General features: G+C 46.3%; 1 protein-coding gene across 1 annotated transcript in view; it reads left to right on the plus strand.

The window, feature by feature from the left end:
* The first annotated feature begins 2,267 nt into the window (after positions 1-2,267).
* The window catches only part of SPOCK1 (SPARC (osteonectin), cwcv and kazal like domains proteoglycan 1), a 567,180-nt gene continuing 551,714 nt past the window's right edge, over positions 2,268-17,733 (plus strand). The window contains exon 1 of the mRNA XM_032629178.1: positions 2,268-2,453. Within this exon, the coding sequence (XP_032485069.1) occupies positions 2,268-2,453 (186 nt within the window). The remainder of the gene's footprint in view (positions 2,454-17,733) is intronic.

Genomic DNA, 17,733 nt, shown 5'->3' on the forward strand with positions numbered 1-17,733 from the left:
TGACAGCTGACCGTATCGCACACGCTGGGCATGTGGGCTGAGAAGCGTGAGGTTCCAGACTATGGTTGGGTACCATTCATTCATTCATCAAGTATTTTCTGAGCAGTTGCTTCATGTCACGAGTTTGGCTCTGGGCACGGGGGACAGTGGTGAACAAGCCAGACTTGACCCCTGCCCTCACAGAGCTCCAGGCAGCCAGGGACACAGACATGGAGTGAATGATTTCAAGCGCAGTAAGCTTACCGCTGAGAAGCATTGTGTTCTCAAGGAGAAAGTCACCAGCATCCTGGCCTCATCCACAGGTTCAGCAAGTCTGCCTGGAGAAGCCAGGGTGACTAAGCCAAGGGGTGAAATCAGTGAGGCCAGTGTTGGGGGTGGGTGTGGTCAACGGCCCAGGCAGAGGTCAACACCCAGTGATGGATGGAACCCATCTCCACGGAGGCCCATACCAAGGTCAGCCTGTCCAGGAAGTCAAGGAAGGAGGAGGGGGTGGCATGAGAGGCAGCTGGAGAGGTGGGCAGAGCCAGCTGTGCAGGGCCTGGAGCCCTAGTCTTGAGTTTAGTCTTTATCAGAAAGCAACGTGAAGAGATTTAAGAGTGTGCTGAGGGGAGATGGGTGACTACGTCAGCCCTGTGCTAAAAGAGCACCCAGCTGTCTGCGGAATGGGTTGAGATTGTACAGGAGAAAGGCAGCAGGTAGGTGTCCCCTGCACCCAGGCAGGGGCTGCATGAATGCCTTCCAGCCCTTTTGATCAGACTTGCCTGAGGATCTGGAAAGCCGATGGGGGTTGGGTCTCCTGCCTCTGTGTCCTGTCCCTGAAGCCTGGCCTGGTTCTTCTCCGTCCCCTCCCTCCCCTCTAGGAAAACCCAATAGGCTGGTGCTGGGGCTAGTTCCCAAGGGGGCGGGGACAGAAGTAGATACGGGCTTCTCTGTATAAGAACACCAAGGGATGACCACAGGGTCAATGTGGTGACACAAAGCTGTGGAAATGGTAGAAATGGAGGCCAGAAGGACTGTCTTTAAGAGACTGACAGCAGGTGGCATGGTATAGGGCATGGACGTGCAGAAATGCGGGTGGGTGCATGACCTGGGATGGGCAGTGCAGAAATTCACTCACCTCGGGGAGGCTCTCCTAAGGAATGCTGATTCAGCAAGTCTGGGGCGTGGACCAGGAATTCCCATTTTTAAGAAGCCCTCCCCTCCCCCCAACAAGGTGATTCTGACTTAAGTGGCCCTACGACCTTGCTTTTGAGAATGCCTCAAACGTTGGCCCGCTTCTTGGCCTTGATCCTCAGTCTCCTCAGCTGTCTCTCGCCAGCTTGGGCCTGAAAGCTTATTTCATCCCTGCATTGAGATGTGGCTAACCAGATCCCTGGCAGCTGGACCAGGGGCGGCGGGGCTTTCAGGCGCGCCCCACAGCAGCGCGCAGCCGCCAGGGGTCGCCAGAGGCCTCGGCTCGTGCGCTCGGGCTCCTCCGCCCGCGGACGCCGCGCCCGAGCGAGCCTGCGAGCGAGCGGAGCCAGAGCGCTGCGGGCTCACAAAGCGTCAGGACTCTGGGCGGCGGGTAGCAGGAGCGCAGGGGAGCGAGCCCGCCGATCAGCGTTCTCGGCGACCGCGCCACAGGAGCTTGAGCAACTCGGACGCGGGGACCCGGGCCGGGCCCCAAGGTACGTGTCCCACAGAACCCCGCGCCCCAACTTGGCGTACTTGGGACCTCCCCGCGGCCACCTGGGGGCTGGCGGGTCAGGGCCTGGGGCTATCTCCGCGCGCCTCTCTTTCCCCGAGGCGGCAGGGCGGGCGAGAGGAGACCCCCCCACCACCACCCCATTCAACCGGAGCCTGGACTGCTGCTCGGAGCCCTCTTCCCCGTCTTCCTACCCCGGGGCTCTGTGCACCGTCTCTGGGAGTGCCGCTTGCGGATCGAGGGCTCTCCGTTTTTTGGGGAGGGTTACTGAAGCCCCTATCCGAGAGTGGCGGCCAGTGGGGCACCCGGAGAATAGATGACAAGGTCCTCTGTAGTTTGATAGCGGCCCCTAATTTGTGACGCAGCCTCTTCATTTGTAACTGAGCCCCCCATTCATGAGCGGGGTCCCTAGGTCTGTAGATCCGCCCCCGGTGTGCGAGGGCTGACTCTGTCCCTGCTGGGAGATCCCCCCAAGCCGACAGCGGGGGCCGGTGGCGGAGGCGCTCAGTCCTGGGCGCCCGGTGCGGGGCTCGTCACCGCCCTGGCCTCCCGCTCACCGCCCCCGCTTGCCCCTGCCCCGCAGATGCCAGCGATCGTGGTGCTCGCGGCGGCCGCCGCGGCGTGGTGCTTCCTCCAGGTCGAGAGCCGGCACCTGGACGCGCTCGCAGGAGGCGCGGGCCCCAACAACGGCAATTTCCTGGACAATGACCAGTGGCTGAGCACAGTCTCCCAGTACGACCGGGACAAGTACTGGAACCGCTTTCGAGACGTGAGTACAGCCGCCGCCGGGCCCTGCGGGGGGCGGGGGAGCCTCTCAGAGGGGGCCTCTGAAGTGGGTGGGGAGGGCACTGGGGCAGACTTGGCCGGCAGCTTGTGGGTTCGGGGTTCCTGGGCTTCATCTTGCCTGAGAGGAACTTTAAAGAGAACTTCGAAGGCTTGATGCTCTCCGCCTGTTACCTGTGGCCCAGGTGTGTGTATTTGTCGGACTGGGGGAGGTGACTGTACTAAACATGGTGTAAATAGCGAGCAGCTGCGGAGGGAGAGGCTCCTTAAGCTTCTGAGATCTCCTAACGCTGATGGTTGACTTTGCCAAGCCCCCTGGAAGACCTCCCTAGGCAGCGGCTATTTAGACCATCTCTAGGGTGTTCCAGAAGAATGCCTGCTGCAGAGGTTAGGTTTGGGGTGAGCCCAGCTCATTGAGTAGGGAGGCAGGTGTCCCAGGAGGTTCGGAGAGTCATGGCCACAGGCCTGATGAAATGTTGGGTGGGAGCATGGTGGTTTTGACCCTTGGCGTCTTTAGGGGAAGGGAAAAGGAGGAGGCACCTCGTGGAGTTGGTCCACCGCCGTGAGGGGGAGCCTGGGTGGCAGAGGATTGCTCCTCTGAGGGAGCTGTAGGAGGGGAGAAAGTTATTCCTGGGCACCCAGAGGCAATCTGCTGCCTGTTTCTGCCGCAGGCTGGGGGCGGCTCCCCAGGTACGCCCCAGAGGATGCTGGACGAGAGGCACCTGACACAGTCTTTCCAGCAGATGGCATCCCCTCTGTGCTGTGGGAGCTGCTGCCGGCTCTTTCAAAGGCCGCCCCAGGTGGCTGGGGCCTCTCGCTTCTAGGGGACTAGGAAAAACTTTGATGATACTTAACATCGGGAACTCCTGCCTTTGGGAGAGACCCATACCACCGAGCCCCTGTTCTTGGCACAGGGCTCCCTGAGGTGGGAGATGTGTGCGAGTCACCTCCTACACTGGATTCCTCTTAGCCCCATGCCCGGCATGCCCAGTCCTTGCAGAGGGAGGGCCTGAGGAATCCAGTGAATCCAGGTGTCTTCTAGGACTTTCTAAAGAGCACCTCTCCAGGTCCCATTCCACAGGAGCCTAGGCCTTGAGCGGGGGTTTACTTATCTCTCTTCTCTCTGTTCCTCTTCCCTCTCCCTCTAGTTGATGGTGGTCTTTTCCTTGAAAGAGGCTATTAAACACTTTCATTGAACAAGTTATTTGAGGGCTTATTGCTCCCCCCACCACCCTGCACCATGAGATCCCTGCCACACGTCCTCCTGTCCCTGATCTAGTCTGTTAACCATCTTCGATCCCCTTTTGGTTCCGCTCCAAGGAGCCCTGCACTGACTGCCTTTGCCTGCAGCTGAAAAAGATGGCCAAGATGCCCAAAAGATGCCCCAAGGAAGCTTCCATTCCCAGACTCATATAGGATAGGAACTATCTTGCTTTTTTCTTTCTTTTGCCATTACATTTTAGATAGAGTTGAGGAACAGGGCAGATGCTTAACTCGGCTGGAGCTGGAGAATTGGGCCAGGTGTGGAGGACAAGGACCCCTTTGCACACGCCTTGGTTTGCGTGGCAGCTGGGTCAGATGGAAAGCGGCTGTGCTTGTTGGTCTTTGGGTATGGAAAGGTTTACTCTGCTTTTGTGTCTGTTCAAGGTTTTCTAGTCTTGGTGTATCATAAATATGGAATTATTCTTGTTTCCCATTCAGATTTAAATTTTGAAAGATTGGGCTTTTCTTCACTTCTCATCTTCCTTGCAAATGGTGACATTTTAAATTCTTGGATCAGTGTTTTTATTGATACAAACCCGGCTGATCATGAAGCTCTCACCTGGGGTGCTTGTTAAATTGTAGCACCCACACTCACCCCTTCCTCCTCAGAGATTCTGATTCTATAGCTCTGAGATGAGTGCTGGGAATCCATATTTTAAATGAACATTCTAGGTAATTCTTAGAATGATTAGGAAGTTCCGCCTTGTAAAAATGTCCAAAGCTTAACAGAAAGAGAAAAGCTTCTATGTTCAAATGCACTGCTTTTTTGTTTCTGGAGCAATTTTAGGTGTTAAACTAATATTTTTAGCAGCATATATTCTTTTAAAATGATAACTTAATCCAGCATACTATTTTAAAAACATCCAAAATGCTTCAAAATCACAAATATCTTCAATCATCAACCATTTTATATGCTTCCTGGAGTCTTCTGTTGCTAGCTGTGGGTCAGACATAATTTAATGCCATTAACCTCTTTAAAGTGTTGTGAAATGCAAACTAGATGCTCTTTTAGGCCAAGTCTGAGTGTCTTCAGTTGGGCCTTTTACTTGGAATGACCACAGAGCCTCGGTCCCCTGGGACCAAGCACTAAAATTTGCTTCCTACAGGAGCCAGTAGTTCAGTGGACAGTCGGTAAAGCCCCAGCTAATGGTGTCATTGCTCAGCCAGCCTGGTCATTTTTCACTGAGCCAGGCCTTACTTGAGGTTAGCAAAGCTCAGCTTCTCTGCTGTTGTTTTTGAGTTTTGTGGAAACCACTGATAACTTTGAAAGACCGGGCCCTGAGGTTGTTACGATGCTTGGTTTTGAAAGTCACCGTGAAAGAAAACTTCTTGCCTTTCCCCTGACTTGTCACTTTTTTTGCATTTGGGAGAGAGATATTTAGAAGGGATTTTTGAACTTGTGAAACTGAAAACTAAGGGCTCCTTTTAGAGAGTTGATGATACCCATTGGCGGTGGTTATTGGCTAAATTTGAAATGGAAATGGTGGCGGGCCGTGTGCTCCGTGTTCCCCTGCCTGTTGAGTGTGCTGTGATGTTGCCAGAGATGACCTGATAGCTCCTACTTAATGCTTTGAAGAGGTCCTGTTGTTCTAGATACACAAATAATCTGTCGCCTTCTTTCCAGAAGTCAGACTTTCACAACTACTCTGTGGCTTGTTGCCTGGAGCAATGGAGCCAGGAGGAATATAACAACATACAGGTGCTTGCTCCTAAGTGTACTGGTGGCCTGTTAGTTTGGTCATTATTCTTGTATAAAGACTAGCAGTTGGGATGTTTTGGCCAGATGGAGACCCAAACTTTTGCACAGATATAGTATTAAGAAGGAGAAGATAAAGAAGGCAGGTGTTTGTTTTAAGTTGTACAGTAATTTCCCACCTCCAGCTGCTCCAACTGGCGTGCAGAGTTAAAATCCTCTGTGGTTTGAGGTTGAGGGGTCAGGATGCCACAACCATTTTCCTGATTTTTTTCTGAATCTCATTTGGCTTTGCATAACCATTCCTATAAGGAGATTTCCTCTGTTAATTCCTACATTCATTTGTACGTCCATTCATTCCAGCAAATATTTGACTGTCTACCATGTGCTAGGCAGTGGCCAAAAGGGTGAGCAAGTTAAATAAATGTGATCTCTTCTCTCAGGTAACCACTTGTCTACTGGATGAAATCCTTTAACTTACGCTGTCAATATTTCTTTCCTATTGTTATTTTTTTAAAGTTTTTTTCTTATAAAGGTAATATGTGCTGGTTGAAATTTAAAAAAAAAAGAAAACATTGCAGAAATAGATGATACCTAACATTTATCCAGCACTTAGTGTGCCAGGCATTGTTTAAGGTACTTTACATATAGTATCTCATTTAATATTCATAACGATTCTGGGAGAGAAGTCCTGTTGTTCTTATTTACTGGGAGGTGAAGTCTCTTGCCCACAGAGCTAGGCTGTGGAGCAGCTGGACTGGACCCAGGCAGTTTGACTCTAGACTCTTGCGAGACTCTTGCACTGCAGCCCATCAAGAGCGGAGTAGATTTTGGCTGTGAGCCTCCACTGGTATCACACTGCAAGTCTTTGCTGCTTTATGTCTTAGGGAAATCAGTGAAGAGCCTTAGGTTGAGACAGAGTGGAGTGGGAAGCTAGGCGCTGGACACAGCTTATTGTCGGGGTCACATCAGGCCTTATCTTCTGCTAATAATGAGCTTCTGATTTGATTAAAATAATACTGTTGCTTACACCAAACATGACATTTTCTTTCTTTTGCACTCATGAAACTAGCCCTGACATTTAACTCCGGGATAATTACCTTTAGCAGGCCCGAAGACTCAAGTGTTGCCTTGGCTGGCATTTATCTTACTCCAGAGTGACCTGAGTTTGTAATTCTAATGAGACCACAGGACCAGCCCACGTGCTTTTTCCTTCTTGTGCACACGCTGTGGGATTTGGTGGTCTCTGTAGCAGAACTGGGGTGGCAGTGAGCATCTGATCTGCTCATTTGATCTTAACGTCTCAGCTATAATGAGTTTCAAGGGCAAGTGAGGCTTGTTGACAGAATGGTGGCTGGCTTAGTCGGTGGGGTTGGTGACAAGAGAGGTGATGTGGCTTAGTGGATCAGTCATTAATCTGTCACCACAGAAACTTGGCTTGTAATAGAGAGTAGCAGAAAATCATTTTGATTAAACAGGTTCAAGGAGAATTAAATGAGTTTGTCATCCTGACTTTCTTTAATGAACCCACTATCTTAAATCCCCTGTACTAGACGACCACTGATAGAAATAATTATTTCACAGGAATCATTATAAAGGGACAGTTTAAAAGTTGATAGCCCTAAGACCATTCTTGTATTTTCTGTCCTAACCTTCAGTTTGCCCTTGTAGACAGAACCTAGTTTTTGCCTGGCAAGGATGGCAGAGCTTTTGCCCTAGTTGACCCTCCCAGGCTGAGTTCCCCTGTGTCTCCTGGGCCTCCCAACCCTGCCTCCACAGTGCTTCAGCAGAACTGGATTGCTAGGAGGATAAGTACTCTCCTGGATACTGATGAGATTATTGTCAAAAGCAAGAACTGGTCCCAAATGGATCACCAGACCTGTACCCCTCCCCTGGAAGAGTGGGGCATAAACATTAGCTCAACTATTTGATCTCGCTTGGGGAGACACAGTAATGTTAGTAGTTAAATATTTTATAATAAATCATTTCTTACTCATTTACTCATTGTAGTATATTTCAAACCAAACACACTCAATATCTAAACATGAACACCTTCAGGATGGCTCATTTTACCTTTCCTCTGGGGAGGTGACTTTTTTTTTTTTTTTTTTTTTGCACGGTATGCGGGCCTCTCACTGTTGTGGCCTCTCCCGTTGTGGAGCACAGGCTCCGGACGTGCAGGCTCAGCAGCCATGGCTCACCGGCCCAGCCACTCCGCGGTATGTGGGATCTTCCCGGATTGGGGCACGAACCCGTGTCCCCTGCATCGGCAGGCGGACTCTCAACCACTGCGCCACCAGGGAAGCCCTGGGGAGGTGACTTTATATTCCTTAGGAAATTCCTCAGACCCAAGCTCATACTTGGTCTCATCTCCCCAGGTGAGATCATTACAAATGGAAGAAATTTCCTGTAAGACATTGAATAATTTGCGCAAGGTTACATGTATTTGTTTTTGGTCATATTTCCTCCACTATAAGATGCCGTCAATTGTAGGGTGTACCATTTTTGTGCACTACTAAGAAAGAAGACAGTGTCCAGAAGGAAGAGTTTAATAGACCCCTGGATGGAGCCGGGACCCTAGAGGACTACTCCCTCTGGGTAGAGGTAAACAAGAAATAAACTCACAATGCAGAAAAGGGACCAGAGCCGGGCGACTCATGTGTCTCCACCTTGGAACTGGTGGATGAAGGGGAAAAATAGGCCCTGAGCAATTGACAGGCTGACTCTTTTGCAGGTTTCTGGTCTCAGTGCACACAGTCATTGTGCCCTCCCAACCCCCGAAAAAAAAACCTTAGACAGTTAATTCAGTTTCAGGCTGTTTGTCCTCTCTGAATCCCTGACTTCTCATTTAATAAGTGGGGGACGACCACTTTATATTGGTGAGGACTCCAAATGGTAAGTGACTGAAATCTAGTCCAAGCTGGCTTAAATGGAAAAGAAAACTTACTCGTGTAACTGAAAATGCCACTGATAAACTATGCATCTAGATAAGGCTGGATCCATGGGCTTGGGTTGCACCACCGGATTTGTGTGTGTATGTTTATCATTTTCTTGCCACTTCCCCATCTTCCCACCCCCATCTTTGGGTTTTATTTCCCCATGTTGGTTGTGTTCTCAGGCTGATTAGTTCCATGTGGTGACTCATGGCAACTACACGTTCATAACATACTGTAGTTTTTATGTCTCCATATTGCCACAAAAATCCCAGAATTGAGACTTGTCAGACTTACCTATATTCACCCATTCTCCAGTAAATCACTGTGGCCAAGTTGGTAGAATATATGCTAATTGGCTGGGTCTGGGTACATGCCTAGTCCTGGGGTGGGGGCTGGGACCTGGGCATAGAATGGTGGTGGGAACTGCATTGGATTACATGGTTAAAGGAAGGTTAAAGGGTAGTTTCTTAAGGGGAAATGGATGCCTTGTGGGCAAACATTACAGGAGTCCACTGTGTTGATCAGCCTCCCTGGGTTGGCATGGAGAGTAAATTGGCTAATATAAGTGAAGCTGTTAGCAGTGTCTGGCTTAATACTCAATTAAGTGTTAAGTATTAAGTGGAGGCTATTATTTTTATTAATATTAACAACTCTTATTACACTTTCATGCATTATTCCTCAACTTATGGGTGTATGTATTTATATTTTAGCTTCTTTAATAGTTGTATTCTTCCTGAAGTAAGAGCCTGAGTCTTATCATGGCTTGCACACAGTAGGTGGTCTGTTAGCATTTTACTGATTTGAATGATTACTTAAGCACATCTCTCCATGAATCCCTGGGAAAGGAAAGCCTGAAGAATTACTGGCACATGTGCGATTATAGTGTTTGGTAGGTGGAAATTCTAGGTTACACACACATTGAAAAACATCTTTTTTTTTTTTTTTTGGTCTAACCCCTATCTCTAAGCAGGACCTTACAACTTCATAACTCCTTTTAGTTATAGCTCTGATGTACAGAGCTCATTGTCCCCAGATCTTTACCACTGAGCCCAGCCCAGAAATCTGCTCAGTGAATGTTTGATTGAATCTGAGTGAATGAATGAACGAAGGAGTGAACTATTCTGTACCAGGACTTTGCACACCTCCAGGCTGAGGAGGACCTGTTCCTTGTAGAGGGCTGGCCCCAGTAAGTCATGCTGGCTTTTGACACGTGTCTTTCATTCTGTTAGCAATTGACTGATTATGGTTACCAACAGATGGGCCGTGCTGTTGAGAGGCAGGGTGAGCCTGACAAAGAAGCTCACCCCCTTCACAATTCAGGTACAGTCCCTGAACCTGTGCAAAGCTCTTCCTGGTGAAGAGGCCCCTCTTAACCTGTGCTCACCGTCCAGTCTTGTCATGAATAAGCTTGGGTCTTGGCTACAGCACCACTTTCCTCATCTGTAAAACTGGAGTAATCAAAACAAACAAACAAACAAACAAACAAAACTGGAGTGATCATACCTGCTTTGTGGGGTTTTCGTGATCTTTCAGTGACTGGCGTACCTGTGATTCTGATAACAATTTCTGAGGGTCACTTCTCTTACCTTGGGCCCTGGGAGCATGGGTGAGTTGCTGACGCACAGCTATAGATGTTGCTTTCTGTCTCATGTCTTGGAGAAATGTTGGGGAAATTGGTTCCATTTTCCTTGAGCCTGTCTTTATTCCTTGCTGGCTGGAAGGCTGTCTGCGGTTCTCTGTGGTTCGTTTTTTAAATTTTCTGGTTGTAGGTCCTGGCACAGACATCTCTGTCGTGTAAATAGCCCTCGCCCTGCCTCCCCCTTTAAAAAAGACTTCCTGCTCCTCTGGTGTCTGGGGCCCATGAGTTTCTCCTTCCCTCTGTGGTCAAGTGTCCGGGGAGACACTTGACCACAGAGGGAAGCTCCTACAGTTCCCACTACTCTTTAGAAATCAGGGTACCATAAAATTTCTTGGACAGAGTGATTTGTGAAGTTTCTGTTTCAAAAACGAGACTGGTATATATGGACTGCTCCTTGCCCTCATCCCCACCCCCGTCTGTCCACTCCCATTTCTGAGAACCAGCTGGATGCCAGGCTTGGAAGCTAAAGATGGAAACCAAGATTTCCACACACAAGGCTCAGAGTTTAGACATGCATGCAGTTGGAGGGCTGGACAGTATGTGGCATCATAGCCCCTGGGTCTGGGTCCTTCCAGTGTCCTTGTGACAGACGTCAGGATGTTGATTTATTTTGAGGGAGGAGGTAAGGTGCATTCACAGACTAGTGATGTGAATTACTGGGGACTCTCCTGGAAGGATAACACTGATGTCCAAATTAACTTCACTGGGTTCCCTTCTTAGGGTTCTATGCAAATACGTCCCTCAGGAGACCCTCTCCCTTTATCCTTTAGGACAAAGTTTTCTTTGGTGCAGTGGGGAAGGAAGGAAGGAAGGACATATTATACAATTATTTGTAATAATTTGCAAACTCTTCCTGTGTGATCTGTGACATGTCACACTACAGAAGACATCATCAACATTCCCCAGCATAATTATGTGGTGGGTGAGCAGGAATTGATGCCAAGTCCATTGGCGCCTATGATTGGAGCAGGGAAGTAGAGCTTATTGCAGGTGTTCCAGGCAGTCTTTGCAGAGATAAAGCGTGGAGAATACAAACAGGCAGAGAGCAAATGACTCCACTTTGTATTTTAGCTCTACCCTTCCTTTTCCACCATGTAAATGGAATCACTTTAACTCAGTTCTAAGAAAGGCCAGGCCAAGTTGCTGATGACCCTTCATGGCCAAAACAAAAGGGAAGATGCCCAGAGAAAGGTGCTAGAGCAGCAGTTCTCAGGCTTACACCTTTATAATATTGAAAAAAAAATCACTGGTGGGGCTTGTTTAAAATGCAGATCTCAGCCTCCTAGTCCAGAGCAGTCTTGAATAGGTCAAGGGTGGCACCCAGGAACCTGCATTTTAAATAAGCAATCCAGGTGATTCTGATGCAGGTGGTTCTCAGACTGTATTTTCAGAAAAACCCTGGAGGATTATTATTCATCCCTAATAGCCAACACCGTTAGCGCCAATGAATAATACAAGTTTAGACAAAATGAGCATTTGAAGATGTGGAGTAAATTATGAGTGCTGTATTTCCCCCTTATGTCAACAGGGCTACCATTGACATCAGTAGAAAGAAAGGGCTTGCTTTCCAGTGTGTGTATGTGCACAGGTCTCCGCAGCAGCCATTGTCGTGAAATGTTCCTGGAGTAGAATGACTTTTGACTTGTCACTGCTTCTAGGGCATCAGGGCTGCTTATGCACATGAGCTTGGTGGAATTGATGTGGAACCTTCTCCATGACAAACTCCCAGGTGGTCATCTCAGCAAATTTCCTGTCTCCAAAGGGGCCTGATCACAGCCGACTCTGGTCTGACTTTGCATCTTCTCTAGCAGGATTGATAATGTTTTGTGCACAGATGAACTGAAGGACATTGACTCCATTGACTCTGACATTGGCTTTGGTTTATGGAGAAGTGGGTATCGAAGATGGTGGATGTAGTAAACAGTGTTCACTCTCACAGGAGGTGGGCACAGAGATGCAGATCACAGTCGTCCCTTGGTGTCAGCGTGGGATTGGTTCCAGTCCCCCCTGTGGATACCTAACCCACAGATGCTCAAGTTCCTTATATAAAATGGCATAGTACGGGTGGCCCTCCATATGCATGGGCTCTGTATCCATGGATATAGAGGGAAGACTGTACTATCAGTTGGAAAGACAGAGAAGGTCTGAGGGATATGGGCCGGACAGTGGTACTACCTGCAGCTCTCTTCTTGGTATAGTAAATCTTCATGCTTGGTTGGCCAGATCATTTTGGAAAGATCAGGGAACAATAAAAGCAAAGACTTGTCAAAGTTTAGAAAATTTATGAGGATCAACAGGACATGGCAGTATTCCTTGTTGCCCACTGAACAAACTCTCAAACTTTGCTTTACTCTATGTTGCTGAATTTCCTCTAATTAATGGTACCTACAATTGACAAAACTATTGCCAAGAGGAAGAAAGTAGTTAAGTGTATTGAACAGACTTGTGTGGTTATTTGGAGTGTTTCAATAGCCCCATTGTTAAGGGATAATTGGGACGTTTCCAGGTCTTTCTGTGCTCATGGGACATGCTGATTCCTCTGTGACTTTGGTGGGGTTGGTGTGTCCAGTACTTCCGTCAGGCCAAGGCATTGCTTCCCATCTGAGCCGGCCAGCCTTGCTGTGACTCTGCACCTGGTCTGTAACCTTTGACCAGCTATCTTGAATGAGACGAAATGAGTGAAAGAGTGAAAATGCTATCCATGGTAAAGGTAAAATAATGCTGTCTTTCCTGGTGTTAGATAAATTGTGTGATTTATTATTTTTTTTATAAGATTAAGTTGGTGGTTGAAAAGTTCCTCCTACCTCAGAAAGACCTTTGCATGTGTTTTAAAAAATATTTCTTTGTTTCCACGGTCATCCTGAACCTAGATTCTCACCTTTCTAGTAACCAGAGCCTGGTGCACAGATTCAGTAGTTTTGTTTCTTTGTTCATGTATTCATATGTTCATATCACAGATACTCATTGGCCAGACTACTATGTACCAGGCACTGTGCTGGGCAAGTAAGATGTAGCAGGGAGCAAAACATCCTCCCTGTCCTCTGGAGTCTACAGCCCTCTTGTCCAAGACCAAGAGAAGAAACAGAGGTGCTTGGTATCTATTGAGGGTTCCTCTGCAAAGGGAAAGGCCTGGTCTACAAAGGGACGAGAGCAGTCCCGGCAAGCTGGATGTCCAGAGGCCTTGGGACCTGGGCCATGTTTCTGGGAGAAAGTCACATAAGCCTTCTTCTCTGAATCTGTCTGGTGGTCAAGCCACATGAGCTTAATTCAACTCTTACTGACATACATGAGCGGCCCCTGCTATTTTGCCTGAGTTTAGGACCCAGACACTGGCAACAAAAGGGTGTCGGTCAATACAATCGAGGTGGAGCATTTAGGTGAGACAGGACTTGATGTGTATAAATGCTGAAACGGGATATGTTGAGCCTTGTCCTGGCTCCAGGTCAAGGCCTGTAGCGAGTGGAGAGGGAATCGCAGAAGAGTCCTGGTCCTCAGCAGCCCTGCATAGGTAGGGAGTATGTTTCGCTGGAGTGGAAGATGTGCAGGGTGAGGGTACCAGTCATGCATGTGCCGCCTGATGTGCTCTCACGCAGTGAACACACCATACATCCAGCTGCCCAGTCAGGGGACAGAATGTTACCAGCATCTGAGAAGTCTGTCTTGTGAGCCCCACACTCCCTGCCTGTTCCCCTCCCAGGGAAGAGCTCTCCTGAGTTACAACACTATAGATTATTTTCCTGTTTTTATACTTTTATAGATGGCGTTATAAGGAGGTGTTTTTGTGTGTGTAGCTGGATTCTTTTGCTCAGCATTAAGTTTGTGATACATTGTTATGTGTGGCTGTAGTTTGTTCATTCTCAGTGCTGTGTAAATACTCCACAACTTAATTTACCTATTCCTTTGTGGAGGGACACTTTGGTAGTTTCTGGGTTTTGGCTGTTATGGAATAGCAGTTTCTTGGGCATGTCTTCTGGTGCATCTACGTGTACATTTTTTCGGGTGCATACCTAGGTGTGGAATCCATTGCTCATAAGGTAGGTGAATGTTCAGTGTTCAGAGATGTGGTTAAATAGTTTTCCAAAAATGGTTCTGCCAGTTACTCTCCCTCCATTAGTGTATGAAAGTTCACTGGGAGCAACATTTTTGTTTTACTGATTGTAGACTTTAAAAACAAATTTCACAATCTAATTCATAATCCATTTCATCTCTTACGTATCAGGTACTTGCCTACCCTTGTGGAGCCTATGTTCTAGTCGAGAGAGAAAAACAATACACAGATTAAGATACAACAGTTGGTTGCAAGTGCTAAGAACAAAAATAAACTAGGGTAGCTCAGTTGGGAAAAAATAGTCTCTTCCATGAATGGTGTTGGGAAAACTGGGTATTTGCATGCAAAGAAATTGGACCCCTATCTTATACCACTCACAAAAATTAACTAGGAATGGATTGAGGACTTAAACATAAGACCTGAAACTGTAAAACTCCTGGAAGAAAACATAGGGGGGAAGACTCCTTGACATTGGTCTTGGCAGTGAGTTTTAGAATATGACACCAAAAGCATAAGCGACAAAAGTGAAAGTCAACAAATGGGACTACATCAAACTAAAACGATTCTGTAGCAAAAGAAACGATCAACAAAATGAAAAAGCAGCCTACAGAATGGGAGAAGATATTTGTAGACAATCTATCTGATAAGGGGTTAATATCCAAAATATATAAGGAACTCATATAACTCAATAGCCAAAAAAAAAAAAAAAAAAAAAAATTCAGTTGAAAAATGGGAAAGGGACCTGAACAGACATTTTTCCAAAGAAGATACACAAATGGCCAACAGGTACATGAAAAGATGCTCAGTCTCACTAATTATCAGGGAAATGTAAATCAAAGCCACAATGTGCTTTCACCTCACACCTGTTAGAATGGCTGCCATCAAAACACCGAGCGATAACAAGTGTTGGTGAGGATGTGGAGAAAAGGGAGCCCTTGTGCAGTGTTGGTGGAATTGTAAATTGGTGTAGCCACTATGGAGAACATGAAGGTTCCTTAAAAAAATTAAAAGTTGAACTACCACATGATCCAGCAATCCCACTTTTGATAATATATCTGAAGGACATGAAATTACTGTCTTTTTTTCCTGTTTATGTGCACTTTTTAAAAATTGAGATACAGTTGACATGTAACATTATGTAAGTTTAAGATGTCCAAAGTGTTGATTTGATACATGTATATATTGCAGTATGATGACTACTGTAGCTTTAGCTAACACCTCTATCATGTCACATACTTATCATCATCATTATTTTTTTTGTGGTGAGAACATTTAAGATCTAGGCTCTTAGCAACTTCAAACTATATAATACAGTTGGTTATATCACTATGCTGTGCATTAGATCCCCAGAACTTATTCATCTTTTAGTTGCAAGTTTGTACCCTTTGATGACATCTCCCAAATTCCCCCACCCCCCAGCTCCTAGTAACCACCATTCTACTCTCTGCTTCTGTGAGTTTAGTTTTCTTAGATTCTACATGTAAGTGACATTTTATGGTATTTGTCTTTCTCTTTCTGACATCTCAGTATAATGCCCTCAAGTTCCACCTATGTTGTCACGAATTGAAGGATTCCCTTATTTTTCATGGTTGAATATATTCCATTGCATATATACACCGCATCTTCTTTATCCATTCATCTGTTGATGGACACTTAGGTTGTTTCCATATCTTGGCTATTGTGAATAATGCTGTAAGAAACATAGGAATGCAGATATCTTTTTAAACTCCTGTTTTCATTTCCTTTGGCTGTATACCCAGAAGTGAGAGTGCTAGATCATATGGTAGTTTTATTCTTAATTTTTTGAGGAACCATTCACACTGTTTTCCATAGTGGCAGAATCAGTGTACATTCCCACTAACAATGAGCAAGGGTTCCCTTTTTTCCACATCCTCGCCAACACTTGCTATTTCTTGTTTTTTTTCTTTCTTCTTTTTTTGATAATAGCCGCTCTAACAGGTGTGCAGTAATAGCTCACTATAGTTCTGATTTGCATTTCCCTGATGATTACTGTTGTTGAGCGTCTTTTCATGAACCTGTTGGGTATTTAGATGTTTTCTTTGGAAAAATGTCTATTCAGTTCCTCAGCCTATTTTTTTATTTTTACTTTTTTTGCGGTACGAAGGCCTCTCACTGTGGTGGCCTATCTTGTTGCGGAGCACAGCCTCCGGACGTGCAGGCTTAGCGGCCATGGCTCACGGGCCTAGCCGCTCTGGGGCATGTGGGATCTTCCCGGACCGGGGCACGAACCCGTGTCCCCTGCATCGGCAGGCGGACTGTCAACCACTGCGCCACCAAGGAAGCCCCTCAGCCTATTTTTTAATCAGGTTTTGTTTTGTCATTGAGTTGTATGAGTTTCTTATATATTTTGAATATTAACCCCTTATCCAATACAAGGTTTGCAAGTATTTTCTCCCATTTCATAGGTTGCCTTTCCATTTTGTTGATGGTTTCTTTTGCTGTGCAGAAGCTTTTTAGTTTGATGTAGTCCCACTTGTTTTGTTGCTTGTGCTTTTGGTGTCATATCCAAAAAATTCCTGCCAAGATCAATGTCAAGGAGCTTCTTCCCTGTAGAGAGGTGGATGGACCTAGAGTCTGTCATACAGAATGAAGTAAGTCAGAAAGAGAAAAACAAATATTGTATATTAATGCATGTATGTGGAATCTAGAAAAATGGTACAGATGAACCTATCTGCAGGGCAGGAATAGAGATGCAGATGTAGAGAATGCACATGTGGACATGGCGGTGGGGGGAGAGGGGGTGAGATGAATTGGGAGATTGGGATTGACAAATATACACTACCATGTGTAAAACAGATAGCTAGTGGGAACCTGATGTATAGTGCAGGGAGCTCAGCTTGGTGCTCTGTGGTGACCTAGATGGTTGGGATGGGGGTAGGTGGGAGGGAGGGAGGGAGGTCCAAGAGGGAGGGGATATGTGTATATACATAGCTGATTCACTTTGTTGTACATCAGAAACTAACCCAACATTGTAAGGCAACTATAACCCCCCGCCCCAAAATAAAAGACCCGATACCATAAAACTCTACATGAAAACACAGGAAATTACTGTCTTGAAGTGATATCTGCACTTCTACATTCATTGTGGCATTATTTGCAATAGCCAAGACACAGAAACAACTTTAGTGCCCCTAGATACATGAATGAATAAAGAAAATATGGGATATATGCACGATGGAATATTATTCAACCATGAAAAAGAAGGAAATTCTGCAATTTGTGAGAATATGGATGAACCTTGAGGGTGTTATGCTAAATGACGTAAAAGTCAGAGAAAGAAAATTGCTGTATGGTATCATTTATGTGGAGTCTAGAAAAACCAAACTCATAGAAACAGAGAGTAGAGTGGTATTTGCCAGGGGGTGGAGGAAATAAGGAGATGTTGGTCAGAGGGTACAAATTTCCAGTTATAAGGCAAGTAAGTTCTGGGAATCTAATGTGTAGCATGGTGACTATAGGTAAAAATACTGTATTGTATACTTGAAACTTGTTAGGAGAGTAGATCTTAAATGTTCTCACCGTAACAACATCAAAGTGGTAATTATATGAGGTGATGGATGTGTTAACTAATTTTATTATGGTTGGTAATCATTTCACAGTACATACGTGAATCAAATAATCACTTGTGTACCTTAAACTTACACAATGTTATTTTGTAACATTGGG

This window comes from Phocoena sinus, chromosome 3 (genome assembly GCF_008692025.1).
Source record: "Phocoena sinus isolate mPhoSin1 chromosome 3, mPhoSin1.pri, whole genome shotgun sequence".
In the NCBI taxonomy this organism is placed as follows: Eukaryota; Metazoa; Chordata; class Mammalia; order Artiodactyla; family Phocoenidae; genus Phocoena; species Phocoena sinus.